General features: G+C 46.4%; 1 protein-coding gene across 1 annotated transcript in view; it reads left to right on the top strand.

Annotated features, from left to right (window-relative positions):
* The window catches only part of LOC121616192 (anosmin-1), a 41,367-nt gene that overhangs the window by 11,486 nt on the left and 11,261 nt on the right, over positions 1-18,620 (top strand). Inside the window, exons 3-7 of the mRNA XM_041950885.1 lie at positions 8,350-8,412; positions 8,735-8,957; positions 13,702-13,886; positions 14,226-14,355; positions 16,920-17,125. Coding sequence (XP_041806819.1) covers positions 8,350-8,412; positions 8,735-8,957; positions 13,702-13,886; positions 14,226-14,355; positions 16,920-17,125 — 807 coding nt within the window. The remainder of the gene's footprint in view (positions 1-8,349; positions 8,413-8,734; positions 8,958-13,701; positions 13,887-14,225; positions 14,356-16,919; positions 17,126-18,620) is intronic.

Here is an 18,620-nt window from a genome sequence, read left to right as displayed (position 1 = left end):
TACAGTTGAGGACCGGGAAGAACCGCCGGTGTGAGGAGCTGTCAGCGGAGGCTGGAGAGGGCAAGTAGGATTAGTGAATTTCAAGTGTTTCAATAAACAAGCGGAGATAGTGGTGGAATGTGGCTGCAGCGTGGGATTAGGTCGGCTTTGCTCTCCTTAACGGCGCGTCGTGTTCTACATGTTGTTGGCCTACATTGAGAGAATCTCCAGGTCTCATTTCATTGGAGATGAGGAGGGATTGAGACGGCTTGAGTGGTCACCGTAAGGACAAGCCAGCCGGGCCCGACCTCCTTCATCTTGTTTATTATCTCCTCGATCTGCAGTGAGTGACGGCGCCGCGGCAGTAATGCATTTTTCATCCTCCGCGTGGAAAATGCGACCTCATCATCGTCGCCGTAAATCAAGCGCGTGGGCAGTTTGAGTAAAGGGCTTCGGCGAGGAAGTGTTTTATCGTGCGATCCCGCTCTCGACTCCGCTCCCACGCGTCCGTCGTCGCGACATTATTCAGCGCGATGGTGTGGGAGTCAATACAGTAAATCATGCATCGGGCAGATGTGACGGCGGAGGGGGCCTTTGGCTTTCCCATGCCACGTCACAGCTGGCCTCTCTATCGCCGATCTGACCCCGCGTGATGGATACATCCTGTTGAGTCTAATTGTCATGAAATGTAAACCGAGCCCAGAGGCAGGTGATAACTGAGGCTCCGGTTACAGCCACTGTATTCCTGAGTCTTGTCGCCGCAGAACATAACAACACGAGATGGCAGAGGACCTGTAAGAGAAGGAGCCCTCGCTGAGGAGGAGGGGGTCATCGGAGTGTGTGGGTGAAACTTCAGAGTCATTAAGTATTAAGCGAACTGCTATTGCATTCCACAGCAGACAAAGCACACTTCTGGCTAAGCTGTGTGGGCTTTATGCTCATAAATAAGGCAGGCACCTCTGATTGTGGGGTAAATGTATAATTCATGCACTGCCCCTCCTGCTCCTCCTCTTTTTCTTCTCACTTTCTGCCAAGCTACTCCTTTTCAGCTCTTTGTTGTCTGCGCCCTCAACTGCATTTAAATTAATAATTAAAGTGATGCTCAAAGAATGTCTGTGACACCACCTGCTAGGTTACTCACCGTCTCCGAGGCCCGGCGGTTTGAGAAACAAAATAGAAAGTGTCGGGGCCGTATACATTTCAGTTCACCCCACCAGAGCTGGAATACTACAGTGTTTTAGTTGGTTGTAAATATGAAGGAGTTATGACGCTGGCAGCGTTCACGGTGTACGTCCCTCTCAGAGCTGTAAAACACTTGGAGATTTGGAAAATGCGTCATTACTCGTCTAAGAGTAATTTGGAGAATTACTTGGAATCAACATGGCTCTGAATTAATTAGCATTGCTGTGATAACTGTATTACTTACAGTTAAGAAATGTTGTTGATCGGTTGCTATAATAGCACAAAGTAGCTGGCAGCCCCTCATCTCACTCCATTTTTAGCCTCTAATTTCTACCAGATATGGTCAAAACATACTCTGCATGTCTCAGGTGCTGCAGGGTATTGCTACAGACAGCTTGTCCTTCCTCTGACGGCGGTGACAGACGTGACAAACAGATACGGGGACGTCTACTGCACCTAATGCTGAATTTCCATACAGTCTGGATACCTGCGCCTTTAGGGAGACGGAGGAGCAGACAGCCACCAATTTGCTCGACACACATACTGTAGATTACCTGTGCAGGCACAGGCATTATGTACAGGCAGGACTTCTGCAGTGGGAGCGAATGAAGCGCAGGAGCAGCGACATGCTGTAATTGTTGTCTTTTCTTGCCCTGAATACAGCAGGCCTCCTCTGACACTGCGAGCTGTTTGGGTTTGCTGTTAGTGTGCAGAGGCTTTATGTAATTGCAAATTTAAAACCCCACAGCAACCGCTGCGGTTTAATTTTATCTGCCCTCCCCCAAAATATCAGACCAAAACTCTGTTGAATGCATAAGACACTGACTCTGCTTTGTCTGTTAGTTTAATTTGCAAATGAAAACATCAACATTGGCTGGGAATAATTCCAACAGCTTGAGTAAAATTCCTAAGTTTTCTGATAAGTGTGGCATTTAGATAAGCGACCTTCTGCTCATTGGAAAGCCTCATTTCGTATTAATGAGCACCCATGTGAGTGCGCTGCAGGTAGAGTTGCAGACTCGCATCTCAAGTCAGCACGCCGTTAATCTTTTCGATCTACCTGATCCACCCCACTGTCTGCTCAACACACACCTGTGCCGATTTACAGCAGTGCAGAAATTAGATACACGGCATCTCATGGACTGTACACACCACACGTACTGCTGAGGAAATGGTGCGTCTAGACTTTATAACTGCTCAGGACGGGGATATCTTCTTCCTGATTTACTCGCTAGATTTTTTACAGTCCTGTGAAACTTAATGGCACGTCAGAGACGTATTGGAAAGCCTTGCTAGCATATGATTTTACACTCATTCAGATCGCAACTCCAGCACTTGATAAAATATGTTTCAGCCCGGTTAACCTGCAGTAATCGTCTCTGTGGGCATCAACTGGAAGGCAACTACAAAGATTTTAGGCATGCTGCTCATTTCGTGTTTACGAAAATAGACGTAAATTTTGAATGGAAATCAAGCTGACTTTGGATCGTGTAAGGCGGCCTGAAGTGAGGCCTGCGCAATGGATGAGAATGGGAGAGAAAAGAGGGAAATCATCAAGAGTCATGGGCCTCTATGTGGCTTTTTCCACTGAGCGAGTGGCAGGCAGGCTGTGTTGCGAATAAATCTGAAATATTGTTTACATGTCTTCAGTTTTTCATCCATCTTGCTGGTTTCAGATTGCTCTCTAAATCGTCGCCATCCACACTGAATGCCAAAAGAACTAAAAAACGGTGAAATCTCTATTCAAACTGTGTAGGCTGGTGTCACACTCATAGCCAAAAGCTGAAACAGTTAATTGGTTATTCAGTTAGCAAACATGCCAATCTGTAATAGTAACATTTATAAGGGCAATGCAGTGCTTTCTGCATAGACTGGCTTGTTGGAGCGCTTCAAACAGGAGTGAAGCTCTTCTAGCCATCATTAGTAACACAGATGAGCTCCTCCATTGAAAAAAAAACCCTGTTCTTTGATGAAATGCCAAAGGTATGCGGGGTGTGACTGCTTGCTTGCGGTCGGCCATGGTTGCGCCGCTGCTTCCGCGTCCCACCTCGGCTCAACCCTTCCTCCACTTTGACCGAATCTCTGCTCTCTGGTTCCAGCTGCTGCCAAGATTGCATAAAACAGGCAGCTCAAATCCAGGCTGCAAAACGTCTCTTGAGAACCTGTTCTTGTTTTTGTTTTTTTTTTCTCTACAGTCTGTGATTGGCATATTTCATTAAATGACTGTTTTTCCACTTGCTCAGTTGTCATCCATCAGACACAAAACATGTGTCTGTGACATCACCTGTTTTGTTTGCTTGGCTATAGGCTTGGAAAACACACATGCGCGTGCACACACACAAAAAAAAAAGATTTGGAGGATACAGAAACATGGCCTCATAACATTGCTGGCAAGTGAAAGTGCATTGGCCGTGTTTGCGAAAGATGTATCACACGATAAAAAGCTCATTCTTTGTCTGCGCTGCAACGTGAGCCTGCTATTTTGAAATCTATCTACTTTGGAGAGCGTTTTGGAAAACATCCATTTTCCGAGTGTGATCATGCTGGCTTAGTGCAGATGGAAGGCCGAAACAGGGAGAAAGAGATGAGTTTTAAAATATATGTGGATTAGAGGGGACATGGTTTGAGTGAGCGAGAATGAAAGGCAGATAAGAACCTGGGGAAGTCGAGGGGAGACGACAGCCAAATTAAAGTGAAATAGAGTGAGGAGTGAGTGAATATTGTGGAGTAAGTGCCTGTTTCAGGACAGGAGAGAGCGGAGCCCGGAGACTTGCTCCTGGATGGGTCGATAGATATGAGCAGAGAGCTGCGAGCTGCTGGAATAATTGAGTCCGGTCAGCGGGAGTGCGAAAAGCGCCAGGGCAGCAGAAAATAGCCATAACTCAATGAGATTGGAGGTGAGATTTACGACGTGTATGATCAACAGCAGAGATTCCCCCGTATCTGAGTCTCCCAGAGAAGCAGCGAGCAGCTGCTCCATCCCGAGGGCCAGCAAAGGCACCTTGTAAATATATGTTGGCACCGCTCAAGCTTTGCGCTGACCGTCAGCGCCGGGATCGATGCGTCCGCCTCCCGGATGTCAGCTCCGAGCTTTTGGGAGTACAGGAGGTGCCCGTGTAGTTCCGGGGGGAAAGCACAGGTTTGCGTCTGCTCGGTTTCATTTACAAAATAACAGGATCAGTCGGAGCTGTCTCACTCATTTCCCCGCGTCTGCACAAATGTATGTCATCCGCATCAGCATGAATTATAGCCCATCTTTTATTTTGTATACGCTGTGTATTGCTAAGCCCGGGGCAGTCTCCACTGGTAGCAGTTCATGCTTCATTAACTGAAACAAAACACTCCGGCGACATTTTTTTTTTTAATATCTGCACTTTAATCATTTATGTTATTGCAGCCACTCACTCCAGCAAGCAGTTTTTTTTTTTTTCGATGGGTGGAGATAACCATGCTCCTACGATGGAGAAAGGCAGTTCTGTGCGCAGCAACCGACCCCCGTCTCTCCCCCTTCCCTCTCCTCCCCCCTGGTTCCCCCTCCGCCTCGTCCCAGCCCTGACAAAGTGAAGATGGGCTGTGGCATTGGCTGCCATTCAGCCTGACTCTCTCGTCGGCCCCACAGAATGCCTTTCAGGGTCCCCCAGAGTAACAACTGCTGCGTTTTATTACAGCGTGAAATGGGGAGTGAAAGACCGCTATGGATGTTCCTACTTAACCATGCAGAATGTGTCACTGTTGGGCAGGAAGATAAGAGGACAAAGGGGAAATCAAATGCTTTTGTTCAGACCAACAGCTCGAGTCCATAGAAACAAGCCCATGCTCTTGTTTACCTCTCGGAGTAAAACCATTTGTGTCTTTTTAGGCGAAATTTGTCCAGAAATATGTTAACATCACATAGGATAATTACATGCATTCCTTACGCTATTCAAACAGATGGTAGCTGTGTTGCCAGCTGGAGAGATTTGCTTGAGGGAGACCCAGACATTGGCACCGAAACCCAGCAGATACACTTTGTCCAGCTCAATTATGTTCTCTGCTCCAGTTCCGCGGCGTGTTTTCCCAGATTAGATCTCAGAAGTCAAACACTAGCATAGCTATCGACGGTGCAGGGTGTGCAAATGTTTGAGGCCTCCAAGCCTCAAAGGGGACCCACTAATACTAACTGCGAGACCACAGATACCTCCTGATGTGATCCCATTAGGAGGATAGTGTCAGTTTTATGTGTTATTCATCCACAAAGGAAGTTTTACTAATGGTTTGGAAGTGATTTGGCATTTTTTTTTGGCTTGTTGTAATTAGCAATTAGTGTTAGAATGCTCATGGGCCAATGCAACAATTTAATTTCAACATACGAAAGCAGAACAAAATGTTATGGGTGGATGTGGGTGTGTATCTGCATGTGATCGGGTGGAGCCGGTATACACCCCCCCCCCCCCCCACCCCCCCCCCAAAAAAAAAAAAAAAAAAAGTTGCACAAGAGCTTATAGAAAACATGTTATGGCACTCTCTCAAGCATGCTTTTGGCGGCATCAGTGCTACAGTTTAGATTGAGCACCAAACTGTGTAAATAGGAATCAGGAACTTGATTGATGAGAGCACCTTTGTAATTATATACAGCCGTCCTATTTGCTTTGGCAAGACATCTGTCGTCGGTCCTCCTCTTCCCTACTTAAATGTCAGGTTTGTGGGTGTGGCTGGGGAGCAATGCTGACAGATTGTCAGTTTTCAGCACACCTGCAGGGAGCTCTCACTGCCTCCACACAAATGCTTATCTTTTTTAAGAGCGCCGTTTACAATAAATGCGCTCATTCAGCAAAAATAGCCGCCCTGATTAAAACATTTCTTTAAACGCAACTTCCTTACAAAGAATTCAGCAGTTTTAGTTAGCTGGGAACTTTTGCCCTGAAGAGTTAAAAAAAAAAAAAAACAGGACTTGGAGGGTGAGACAACACTAAACACACAGCCAGCATTCTGATCTGTGTTGCAATATCCTCGGTACGCAATGTGCTGTGTTAATTCATGCTGCCTGGCATGCAAGCCCGAGCATCTCGAGGTAACGATGATTCTATTTTCACTTGTATAGTGGCGATTGTGCCGAACCAGAAAAAGATTCATCCTCGAGAAAAGCCCGTGGAATGCATTCAGTCCGTGCACACAAGATCTTTCAATGAGTAAAATGAGCTTGATCCCCCCGGCTTACGTGTGTATGTTCAGTGATTTGTAGAAGGGATTTGGGGGCTTTAACATGTGCGTCTACTGGCAGAATGTCCTTTAGACGCTGGTGCAGCGCGCAGTTATTGCCTCAACACCTCATTGTTCCTGCGAGGCGGGGATGCTGACGGTTGCTGCTACTGCCCGTCTTCGCCGCAGGCTCTCCTCTCAGAGGACACAATCGAGAACAGAATTAATGATGTAAGGTCACCATATTATTAATAGCAGATGATGATAAAACTGCACAGACTCTCTGGACGGTGAGGCGTAGCTTGGACAGTGGAATTGAGCTCATATGTCATCTTACATCTCTGAGGTGTTGCAGCGGTTTCACCTGATCAGCTCTGGAGAAACCACATTAGTTTCTTTTGGAGCTCTCAGCTGTCATAACTACGTGCTTTCCTGCCAAGGTGTCCAAGTTTCCCTTTGGCATGTTACATTTTATGTCATCACAAGAGAGATATCTATATTGCGATGAAGTAATTAAGAAAATACCTTCCCTCCCACCCTCCGGAGCCGGCTGTTTAACACTCAACACACTGTCCACACAGGGCTTCTCCTTTGCCCCAGACAGGGCTGGGCAAAGCAGAGCGCCGGGGCTGAGTGTAATTGAGCGCTGGCAGGCGGGTGCGTGGTCCTGATTGCAGCGTGTTCCTCCAGAAGCAAGGTTTACGTTTCATCATGCGCCCGTCCACCACACTCCATAAAAAGCAAATAGACTTTTTACTGGCGATGGCATAATAATGACAGAGTTAGCTAATGAGCGAATTAAAGTCATAAATAAAACCCCGGCCCCCTGACTGAGATGTGACATTTCTTGCATCAACTTTGCGTTAAATACACTCGCTACAGTAGGTGCCCTCATTTAACCACTCCTCCATATTGTGCCTTACGTAACCCTACATATTGTACTGATGATCTTTTATTCCAGCCAAAAGTGGACCTCCGCTGATGGCAGACCTCCATATCTATTCCATCGTACCTCCCTCTCCCACTCACTGAACATATTGGACTGTCCCAGATGAGGAATGTAGGCGAATTTGTTGAAAATTTACTGCTGTGCCTTGTCTTAGTACTGTAGCTGGTGCAGGAGTCTAAATTAAATGGAGTTGAATGAGTGACTTTGGCAGGTCTCTGGTTGGTGTGGTTTGGGCTGCTCCCAGTGCAGCACAGAAGCAGCCTGGCAGTGGTTGAACTAAGCTCGCTCTTCTCTTTCACACCGGCTCCGAGTGGCCAGCAACAGGAGCGCAGAAGACCCTCGCCTCTATCTGAACGCCCCCCCCCTCCCCTCCTGCGGCAGCATCTGCCTGATTCCATTGGACATGCATGAGCTTTTGTGTTATGTTACGTTTTATTGAATTTGATTCATTCAGGGTGCAGTGTTTAAAGCGAGAGGATCCTGACTCGATTGGTAAACTTTCATTTTAAATTTTATCATCCCATTATGTTTGGCAAAATGACTCGGCCGTGCCTGTGCCAAGCGTTCAGCAAATTTGTTCCACGTGTTAAAAGAGGGAATCCCAAGAACATTAAACCAAGCGTATCATTTATTAAGTGCTCTCTGTTCGGCTTGGTAAAGAGAGGGGAGTTTGGTGCCAGCGCCAGGGAGTATCAGGCCCAGACACGAGCAGGAGAAGCGACAGTATGGGAGGCTAGTAGTGTTGAGGCATGAAGAAGGAATCTGCCAGGGTACACCCAAGCATCAATAGGTTTGTAGACACAGCGCGAGGCGCGTCATAACTGACAAGCCCTCTGCCCCATGTTTGCTTTTGTAGGAGATTGTTTATGTCATTTGAAGGTGTGCCGGGCATCTGTAGCAAGAGGAGGCGTGACTGGTCGTTGCGAACGTGCGCGGGAAGCGGCTGAGTGAAGTGCCTGTCAGACAGCCAGGGCCCGAGCGCAGAAAGCACCATCTCCACAGCAGTGGCTCTTTGATGTGGCTGGCTCTTTGAAGAACTGACACCCTTCTCCTTTTCACAGTGCCTGGAGCCCTGCAAGGAATCCTGGGACCTGAAGGAAAACCAGTGCCAGGATTTATGCGAGGTATGTCACTACCACAAATGCTGTCGCCTCAGACGCGAGCGTTTGAGCTTTGCATACTTTGTGGGAAAATTCAGTGAGAGGAAAGTTTGAGAGGAGCGTGAAGTAAGTCTTTCTGCGCTGTAATGACACTCTGTGAGGCTGAATCAAAGCTGTTTAATGTCCTCGCCGCTCCACTGAGTCATGAGCTGAAATGTAAACAGGACAGCTCCCTGTTAGCTCACAGAGCTGCCTGTTAGCAGCCAGGCAGGTTGGTCTTAAAAAGTAATCTGACATATATTTTTCCTCTCCTCCTCCTCCTTTTCATCCTCCTCCTACTCCTTAGCCCCTCTTTCCCAAGAAGCACTATGAGTGTCTTACGAGCTGCGAGTTCCTGAAGTCAGTAGAGGGAGTGAAGCAGGGCGACTGTCCTGCCCCGGAGAAGGCCAGCGGCTTTGCGGCAGCCTGCGTGGAGAGCTGTGAGGAGGATGGAGAGTGTTCAGCCGTGAAAAAGTGCTGCTCCAACGGCTGTGGCCACACCTGCCAGTTGCCCAAGAACCTCTACAAAGGTAATGCTAAACACCTAACTTGCAAGATGATTTTGCAACGACAAATAGTTTTTTAAAGTTATAATCCTCAAGGTTTTTTTCCTGGTTGGTTTGGCGACACCTGTGGTCACTGGTGGTACGTGTGCGGTTTAATGAATATTAATGCAAACACTTCTTTAGCAGCCGCTTTGTCAGAAATACAGCAGAAGAGCTTCTGTTTGCAGTGCAACCAAACAAGCTCATTTAGTTTCATCTTAGTAGTTTTCCATATAACTGCAGGGCACGGGAGAAGGAGTTGGTTACCTCGCTGAAGAGCTTGAGATTTGCAGCCTGCAGCTCTTCATCCAACAGCTCACTGCAGCAGTTAAAGCCGATGGTTGTTATGTAGTGTATCATTTGATGAACAGTAGCTGTCGGCTCTTACTTTGGGGACAAATACTTTGCGTTTCCTGTGACTGCTTCGCAATCAAAGCCTCCTGTGTTTCGCCACTTGAAGGCTGTTAATGTGAAGCAACACCAGTAGGAGAGTAAACAGTAAACAGAGAGGCTGTTCTCAATGAGATAAAAGGGAATGATGGATTACATACATGCATGGGGGAATGGCAGACTCCGCCACAGGCAGGTAATTTCAGAATGTAAATGCACTAAATAACTATTCCTGAAACCATAAATAGTACCACAACAGGGTTTGATTTCATTAAAATCTTGAGGAATATAATGCCCCTATGTTACTGTATTGCATTCAATTTAGAATAAAAGACTAGGACATTAATATGCATGTTGTTAATCTCACAAACAATTTATGTAATTGTGAGGTGTGTGATGTCTTAATGCATCATCATTAGATATTCTTAAGACAAATTTGAAGCCCTTGTTTTGGTAAAATCATAAAGAGACACTGCCCCATTGACATGCAGTTTTCCCATTTTATTTCCGTTTACAAAGAATCCCACATTTTGTATCAACTTGCTGCAGGTCCTTATTGAAGGTGCATGATGTTTGAAGTGAATGAAATATGCAAACCGTGAGGACTCTCCCTAAAATTCAGCCTGATTTATTTAGTCTCTTTGAAAACTTTGGGATCTCAGCTAGAATTTCAAATGAAGTTCAGTTCTCTGGAACTGATGGATGTGTAAATTAGCAACTGTTTGCTAACAAGTTCGCCATATTATGCATGACTGTATTAAAAAGTGGCATGCTGATGTGGCGTTCAGAACTTGTTTAAGTGGCCAAAACAATCTGTGGCAGTTAAATGAAAATGCGCTGCTAAATTACGACCTGAACCACACATTAGAAACATCATACAGCATTAATGAGAGGAAGAGGGGAGGTCTGCGGCGAGCCAGGTCGACAGACTCGGATGCACACAGCGTCTAAACGCTGGACTGTGTGCACTGGTAAAGTTGCTTAATTGTCCGTGCGCTCAGCATCTCATCTCTTTATTTAATTATTTCTCAGTGCTGTTTACAAGAGAGCAAATTAACACGGCTCGTCAGCTGAATTATGGACCCCCCCCCTCTCTATTTATCCTATTCAGCAAATGACGTTTCATATCTGGTAATGGTCCAAAGCAAACATCGCGTTTTAATGTGATCAACTGTTGCAGTTTGCATAATTTTCATAAATAGCGTTGAACCAATTAATCCCTCTCTGTGAAACATTAATTTTAAATCTCAATGACGCAAATTGCAGATTATCTTGGACAATTTTTGACAACTTGCTGAGAATCATAAATCTTTATTTCATGTCTGTGTATTGTACCTCACCCACACATCCCTCACGCTGTTTCTGTTGTAAATTGGAATAAATCTCCAGCCTTGAATTTGCTGGATTAGCCGGAGGGTTTCACAGACACAGATGTACCCAAGAATCTGAGCTCCAGTAAAATAGTTTAATAGTGCTGCCCAAGGCGGCCTGATGTTCTGAGGGTGCTGACTCGTTTAGCGAGACAACCAAGAGCCTCTGAACTTGAAGATGGGAGCTGGAACTGTATTATATACACTATCAGCACACAATTGCTGGCAGCCTGGGGCCATAACATTGGGGAGATGTTGAAGTGAGACCAGTGGAAGATGAGTTGAAATCAAGCTTTGAACCGCAGCAGTGATAGACTGTAGCTGTGTATGCTTTGAATCACACTGCAGTATGCGCAGGCGCCGTCACTCTGCGTGCGGCGTTAAACCGAGCGAGGTGAGAGCATGTGATTTTGAGTTCGAGCCTGTGCGCGCGGAAGAGCGTGCTAGCATTTATATTCGATTTGGAAGAAAATCCCAAGGGACTTTATGGTGGATGTCATGCTCAAAAGGTGAGCAGCGCGTTAATCGGGGGAAAGATGAAAGCAGGCGTAACCTTGAAAATTTCAGTACAGTGACCCAGTCAATGCAGACCATTCACCGCGCCGGGAGACCTTCAAATCAAGCAGCCGGCCCGCTGGTTTAGTCCAAACACTGAGCTCATGACGGGTCGCCGTCAGCGCTGCATTTACACTGAATTACACTGAGCCTTTTGGTGAAAGTCCGGATGGAATTCCCGTCCTGGTCCTCAGTGTTAAAGGTCTAATTAGCTGCTCATGGTTTGAAGAGCGTAATTGTTTCTGTGTGTGCACGAATGTGTGTCTGTGTGTGTAGGCTCTGCCATGATGAGCCATGATGCTGGAAGCCATTAGCAAACACAAGCGGGGAGAAATGGAGCGTTTCCCCCCACTGAGATCACTCTCAGATGTGTGTGTGTATCTTCAGGTTAGGGTCCCCAGCCCATGTGTATGTCCCCGATAGAGAAGAACTTAAGGATCTCTGAGACGCTGGACCCCCACTGGGCTTTTGATGTGTAGCAAAGCTTCTTTTTTTTGTTTCTTCTTCAATCAATAGAGCCCGACGCGGTTACACATCAACCACTGTGTATTCGCGGAGGGGTGCTTAAAATAAAATAAGATGTGCCTGTATGTAAATAGGTGCTTTACCAGGCTATTCTACACCATATCTTCCTCTCTAGTTCTCTCATTTTCTCCATTCCTTGGAAGAAATAACACCGCATGTGATGCAATCCAACTTGTTATTCGTGTTTTCTGATCAAAAGCAGTGCACAGCTCTACGCTATGCTGTGAGAGAACCTGGCAGAGGGCCTGGTGGGTGGTTTAAGCGAGCGATGTGAAAAATGTAGATGTCAGAATGAAATTAAATTCAACGACACTGTTGCAACAAGTCAGATAGCACGTCGGTCCGTCAGCCACCCCCAGTTTACTGTAAGTCCTTGTGCTGCGAGTATTTGCAGTGTTTTCCCCAACCCCCTGTAATTAGAGCAATCATTATGACAGTATGTGCGTGAGTATTGAGAATTATATTCCTGTGAGTGTAATTGCTGGCATGATTAAGACATGAATGGACGCCGTACTCCTGATCGTGCCTCAGCAGCAGTTACATCATGGGTTGGAGTAAGTGTGCGGCCATTGAAAAATGAACGCTGTATGATTCTTGGACCAAAACCGCCCGAAAAGTTATCTTTGGAAAGAGCAAGCTGAGAGAAAGTGTAGTCGCTGCCCTCCCGCGTATTGCTGAAGAATGATGCTCTGTGTGTGTGTGTGTGTGTGTGTGTGTGTGTGGTTTGTGATTTGCAGGAGTGCTTGTGTGACTTTGTGGGAAGATGAGCTAAGACAGAGGGAGAGGAGGAATGCTGTGGTTACCTTGGTGTCGGTTATTGCGCAGGAAATGTGACACGTTCGTTCACGCACACACCATCTCGCACACACGCTCGACTGTGGAGCTGTGAAACCACAGCACAATGACCCCCAGCTGTTAGTATGCAGAAAGCTGTTATCAGCGGGACAAAACAAAATACTGACTCCATATGCATGTGGCTCAAGGACCCTCCTCCATCTTGCACGGCTTTATATGCATCGATCAATCACTTTTACATGCCCTGCATGAGGACTGAATAGAAGTAGATGAAGTGCTCTGCATACAAAACACAGTCTTGATTATGTTGTTTACCGACGTGAAGCGCAGTAGCCTTGAGCGTGTGTTGATGCTGTTGATAAATGCGGAGTGGTGGTGGGCCGCTCAGCAGCGACAGAGGTCCAACATAATGGTCTGAAGTGCTGGCTGATTTATTGAGAACTGTGGGATGTATTCAGCCTTCTCCTGTACTTCCAAACTTGCTTTTCCAATCTCCATCTCATTATCACTATGCCCGACGCTCAATCAACAACTCACTATGTCTCCACTGCAATAAATTCACTTGAGAGAGTCAGTCTGACTTGGCTGAGCATTTGGCCCAGTCCTGCGCTTAATAAATCTCTAATTTATTGCACATGGCCAGCATAGGCTTCCACTTGAAAGGCTGAATGTGAAGCGCAGTGATGCAGATGAACTTTACGTGCATGTGTGTATGTTTACACTGGTGTGTTCTGTGCCTGCAAAGGAGAGAGAAAGAGACGTTCCGCATGCCATCTCGCATACCTAGATATAAACTATGTGTGTCATTACTAAGCAGCGCAGCAACTAAAACACACCACTCTGTCCAGGAAATATCACAATCTGTCACAGTAGAAAGATGATGCTGTTGACCCACAGCATGTATTAAATCTATTGCGGTGAGGTCATGTCTCATTTTCAAATCTGTATCTGTCCAACTCTGATGGTGTCATTTTACTTTCCACCCAAGAAAGGAAAACAACAAATTTCATGTTGGAAGTTCACCTATATGGTTCCACGCAGCGGTGATATTAACTCCTCTCACGGTATCGTCTTCCTCGCGTGTGCACTTTCAGGAGTCCCCCTGAAGCCGAGGAAGGAGCTGGTGTTTTCGGAGCAGCCGTCGGGTCAGCTGGAGATCCGCTGGTCCTCCAAGTTCAACATTTCCGTGGAGCCCGTCCTCTACGTGGTGCAGCGGCGCTGGAATTATGGCATCCACCCCAGCGAGGACGATGCCACCGAGTGGCAGACCGTGGCGCAGGTAGGAGTTGGCACGCCGCACGTGCAGAATGCTGCAGCGTGTCAGTAAGATGAAACGTTTTCGCCCTCAGCTCCCATCAGATGTTGCTATGCGAGTGGCTCTTTTGATCAGACATTTGTCACGTGTCCCAGCGTGCCGCGTGCTACAGCTGTGAAAGTGCTGCGCTGCGCTGACAGACTGTTGCACGCGGTTGCACATTCCTCACAGTCACAGTGTCTTTGAAAGTTTGGCAAAAAGAAACACACAGATGACTGATGTGGCAGCAGACTCGCACGGGGCTGTGACCCTGCGTGAACCCTGACCCCTGCGGTTTGCTCCCCCCCCCCATCTGTCCCTCAGACTGCAGAGGAGCGCGTCCAACTGGCCGACATCAGAGCCAGCAGATGGTACCAGTTCAGAGTTGCTGCAGTCAATGTCCACGGGACCCGCGGCTTCACTGCGCCCAGCAAACACTTCCGCTCCTCCAGAGGTCGGTCTGTGTGTGTGTGTGTGTGTGTATGTGTGTGTGTGTGTGTTTATGTGTGTGTATGCACTTCTGCATGTGTGTGTGTGGCCTGGCTTTGTGACTGAGTTCCTGTTTGACACCCATTGCCCTCCATTTGTTATGGTTAAGACCTTGGAACAGGTGGAGGCTTTGGGAAAGAGTTTTAAAACCTGATTTCCTATCTTTCTGATCATACAAACCAAGTGTATGTGGTGAATATTCAGCCAAGCTCTCTTTATCCCAGACTCAAAGGAAAAAAATGTTGCTTTTATTCACCTGCACTTTGCACCTTTCATCTCTTCAGAGGATTAAAAGGCAGATTTTTAGTGAGAACTGAAGTCATGTTTACGTTTTTGTGTGATCCACTACTAAGCCGTCCGACCTCATGACTCCATAAAGCAGCAGCAAACAGATTATGACTGTAAACTTACACTTAGCATTACTTACATTTGACTGACACTGCTCAGTGTTTATTTAAAAATGTATTCAGGTGTTAAGCCTTTGAATTCTTCCGCCTACCTTGTTAACCTGAATTGCAAATAAGTGCTCCCACACATTCACCCAGCGAGCTAAGTGGAACGGGGAATTCATGCCGATGCCAAGTAGAATGCGAGTAATGAGCAGGGACCGGGTGCGCGGGACGTTTCTTTTCTGTGCTGCAACCAGATCTTCATTTATGTCTTCAAAGGAGGGGTTTCCCCCTCTTTACAGTCATATAAAATGTAATACGTCTGAATTAGTCAGGATATTGCAGGTTTCAAATGAATGCGAGTGTTGTCTTGCTTCCAGAGGGGGTGACGTAACCGAGGCGCGCTTCAGATCTTTGCCACAGATTAGTGAACGGGCTCGGATGGCATCCTGTGTTCCTGCTCCGCTCTTCTGCCCCGCGCGGTCAATGCAGAATGACACTAAATCACAGTGTTGTGCTGCACATGGCATTTGTTAAGGCAGCGGCCAATTGTTGCGCGGTTCCCAGGCATTACAGGTTTGTGAATATTGAATTGTGTCTCGATTGAATCTGAGCTGGATCAGATTTAATCTTGACAGTGTGTTTGTTTGACATGTGGAGGCAGAGCAGCGTGCCCGCCACTTCAGCTGTATGCAGTCGCATATCATGGAGAATAGTTTCTGCCTTGCGTGGACCACTTTTCATTTTTCTTCTATCCAATGCGCAGTGCACATCGGACAATTTATGGCAATTTCCCAAATTTCCCCGGCTGGGGATAAGTAAAGTTTAATCTTATCTTATCTTTTCAAAATTGTGTTTTTTATTCATGAATATGTATGAAGCTGTTTGGTAATGGAACGCTGGCAGGCAGCCTAAGTACTCTCCAAGTTCTGCCAAATACTAAAAACCTGTGCTTTTAGTTTTTGTATTAATGTGTGTGGTAGTGGTGGCGGCGGCGGCGGCGGGGTGTGTGTGTGTGTGTGTGTGTGTGTGTGTGTGTGTGTGTGTGTGTGTGTGTGTGTGTGTGTGTGTGTGTGTGTGTGTGTGTGTGTGTGTGTGTGTGTGTGTGTGGTTGTGTGTGTGTGTGGTTGTGTGCGCTGACCTGTCCTGTCAAGCCTTCGTCATACATTTGCTCCCCAGAGCGTTCTGGATGGCTGTCAGACAGAGTCAGACACCAGGTGGGAAAAGGATTCAGCTGCAGGGATGGAAACCGATCTCCAATCAGGCCAATCAGTGCCAGAACGTTGATAGATTGATGGGAGCTGTCATGAATTTGATGAGCGCCTGGCCATTCTGTCATGCCATTGTTATTTATATAGCACGGCCATATCATCTGATTGCAATTTTGCACTACTATACTTTGTTAGGGCAATTTGTAGGAAAGCCACGGCTTATTTATCTTGCGCAGCCAACATCAGCTGGTATGAACAACCAGACTGGAGAAAGAATGTGTCCAGTTGTGCTTTTGGGATGGATTAAATGTGTGTCAGGTCGGAGAGGGCAGGGGAGAGCGAGAGCCAGCCGGGCTGTGGCGTGAATCATTTTCTCATTAAAGGGCTATTCCCTCTGCTCCGGCGTCTGGCATATGGCCATCCTCTCCTCCTGCACCAGGCTGACATCAGCAGCCGGCAGCAGGCTGGGTCACAGCACACACTGATAGTTTCAGAACCAGCATACACACACACACACACACACACACACACATTAGTTAGAGTACAGGAATGTTGAGTGTGGAGCCAAAGTGAGCAGCATGTGTTTGTTAACCCCTGACCTGCGCTCTCGGTCCTGCCGAACGCTGTCATGGACGTGACATGACACCTGTCATAACATCTCATGGCAGATTGTCAGTGGAGGACTAATTACTTTACACAGTGTCATACTGGTTCCCCTCCTCAACTGCAGCGCTAACCCTCAAGTGTTGAAAGGTGCCTCAGCCCGTAATACATTCACCCTGAAATTATATTCCAGAGAAAACTGCCTTGGCTCAATATTTGTCACATACAAGAACCAGAGGCCCTTTGTCTTCCTCCCTAAATGTCTGCAGATGCACTAAAAAGCTTACCGCTGACAGTGCTGTTTCATGTTGCTGCTGTGTCTCCAGACCCCTCCCCACCCCCCGGCCCGACCAGTTTGCGTGTCACCAACGTGACGCTGGGAGACGAAGGCCTGGTGACAGCTCGTCTCAACTGGACCCTGCCAGAGGAGTCCGACATCCCCATACATCACTACAAAGTGTTCTGGAGCTGGACTGTGCCCACCAAGTCCATGGTGCCATCCAAGAAGAAGAGGAGAAAGACCACCAACGGGGTAATCTTCTCTCCCTGTCTTGGTGATGTGTTCTTTCTCTTTCTCGCTTTTTTTTTCCGCTCTCTTAGACTTCACAGTCTTGTACAGGATTAGCTCAGCATCTTCCCCTCTAGCCTCGACGCATCACTGTAAATATCCATGTAGCCCTGCGGTGGAAAAAGAGGCTAACCGTGGGATAGGAGTTGCATTTATTTATATGTACTTGCAAGGCTATCAATCGCACACAGATTGAGACAATGTGCTTTTCATTGTTTCAGTTCCTTACACTGATGAAAGAACCCTTAAAACGCTCTGTTAAGCTTTAAAAGAAAACATATTAAGTCTGATAAATAGCCCTATTTATATTTATGAATCAAATTTCAAGGTCTGTGTTTCCTAAATATCTCAATTTGTATTGTTCACTTCTCTTTTTTTGTGTGCAGTTGGTATTTTGGAGCTTATGTTTTCTCCTACTCAGTGTTTGATTGTGTAATTCAGCTATTTTCTGAAGCGCTACATCGGCCTATTAATTTATTTATTTGTCTTAATTTTAAGATAGATATCAGCAGTTTCAAAGTTAAGTGGTTATATAACTACACTCACAGTTCCTATCCTGTTATTATCATTAATGCACAGAGTGTGTCTAGACGAAGGGGAGACTCAGTAAAAACAGGACAAAACGGCTAAAGACTTCCAAGAAACTCTCTCTAATAATGGCATTAATATCATGTTTAATGAAAACAGCACAGTCTTAATTCCTTGGAACAATCTCAACTATTCGGCCCAACCAGAAAGAAGAGTTTTGTCTGGGATGTCTCATCGATAAAGACCCCACTTACAAACACAAAGAAGGAGAAGCATAATTTGGTTATAAAAGCCTAAACAATCAGGCAAGCGAAGAGCTAACAAAGTTAGACTTCCTGGCTTGTGTAACTAGACTAATATTTTGATAGTATTGCATTTTTTACGCAGAAAATACATTAATTGAATTGTCACAGATTGAAGCAGTGGGCCAGTAAACACACATAAATTGAATAGACTTGATCATTGATGAATAAATCACAGACTGTGTCATGAATAACTGAATGAATTTGGCCATTTGCGCAATATATTCAGGAACATGTGACCTGACATACCGGTGGCTCAGTATCTGTGAAAAGCAGGAAGACGGATTGTCTAGACAGTCCACACACACCTCTGCAGAGTCTTCCCCTGAATTAGCTCATGAAATGCACTGCAGATGTAACACAGAGGAGAAAGAGGTGGGAGACACCAGACACCTATTGACACATGTACTACTGGTTTCCACTTTGGCACCTCGGGGCTTTGAAAGCAGCCTGCTGGTAGAGGAATGTCAAAACACGCACAGTCAATAACAAGAACTCATCAAGCCCACGCTGACGGTGGAATGCTGCAAGTCAAACACAGTGAGGAAGCCCTGGGAGGCTCTGATAACATGGCTCCCTCACGAGGCCCTGAAGGCTATCTCCTCTCCACGATACCTTCCTCAGCTCCA

The sequence above is a fragment of the Chelmon rostratus genome, chromosome 13 (genome assembly GCF_017976325.1).
Source record: "Chelmon rostratus isolate fCheRos1 chromosome 13, fCheRos1.pri, whole genome shotgun sequence".
Classification (NCBI taxonomy): domain Eukaryota; kingdom Metazoa; phylum Chordata; class Actinopteri; order Chaetodontiformes; family Chaetodontidae; genus Chelmon; species Chelmon rostratus.
Note: the sequence above shows the minus strand (reverse complement) of the source record. Positions and strands in the feature narration are given on the sequence as shown.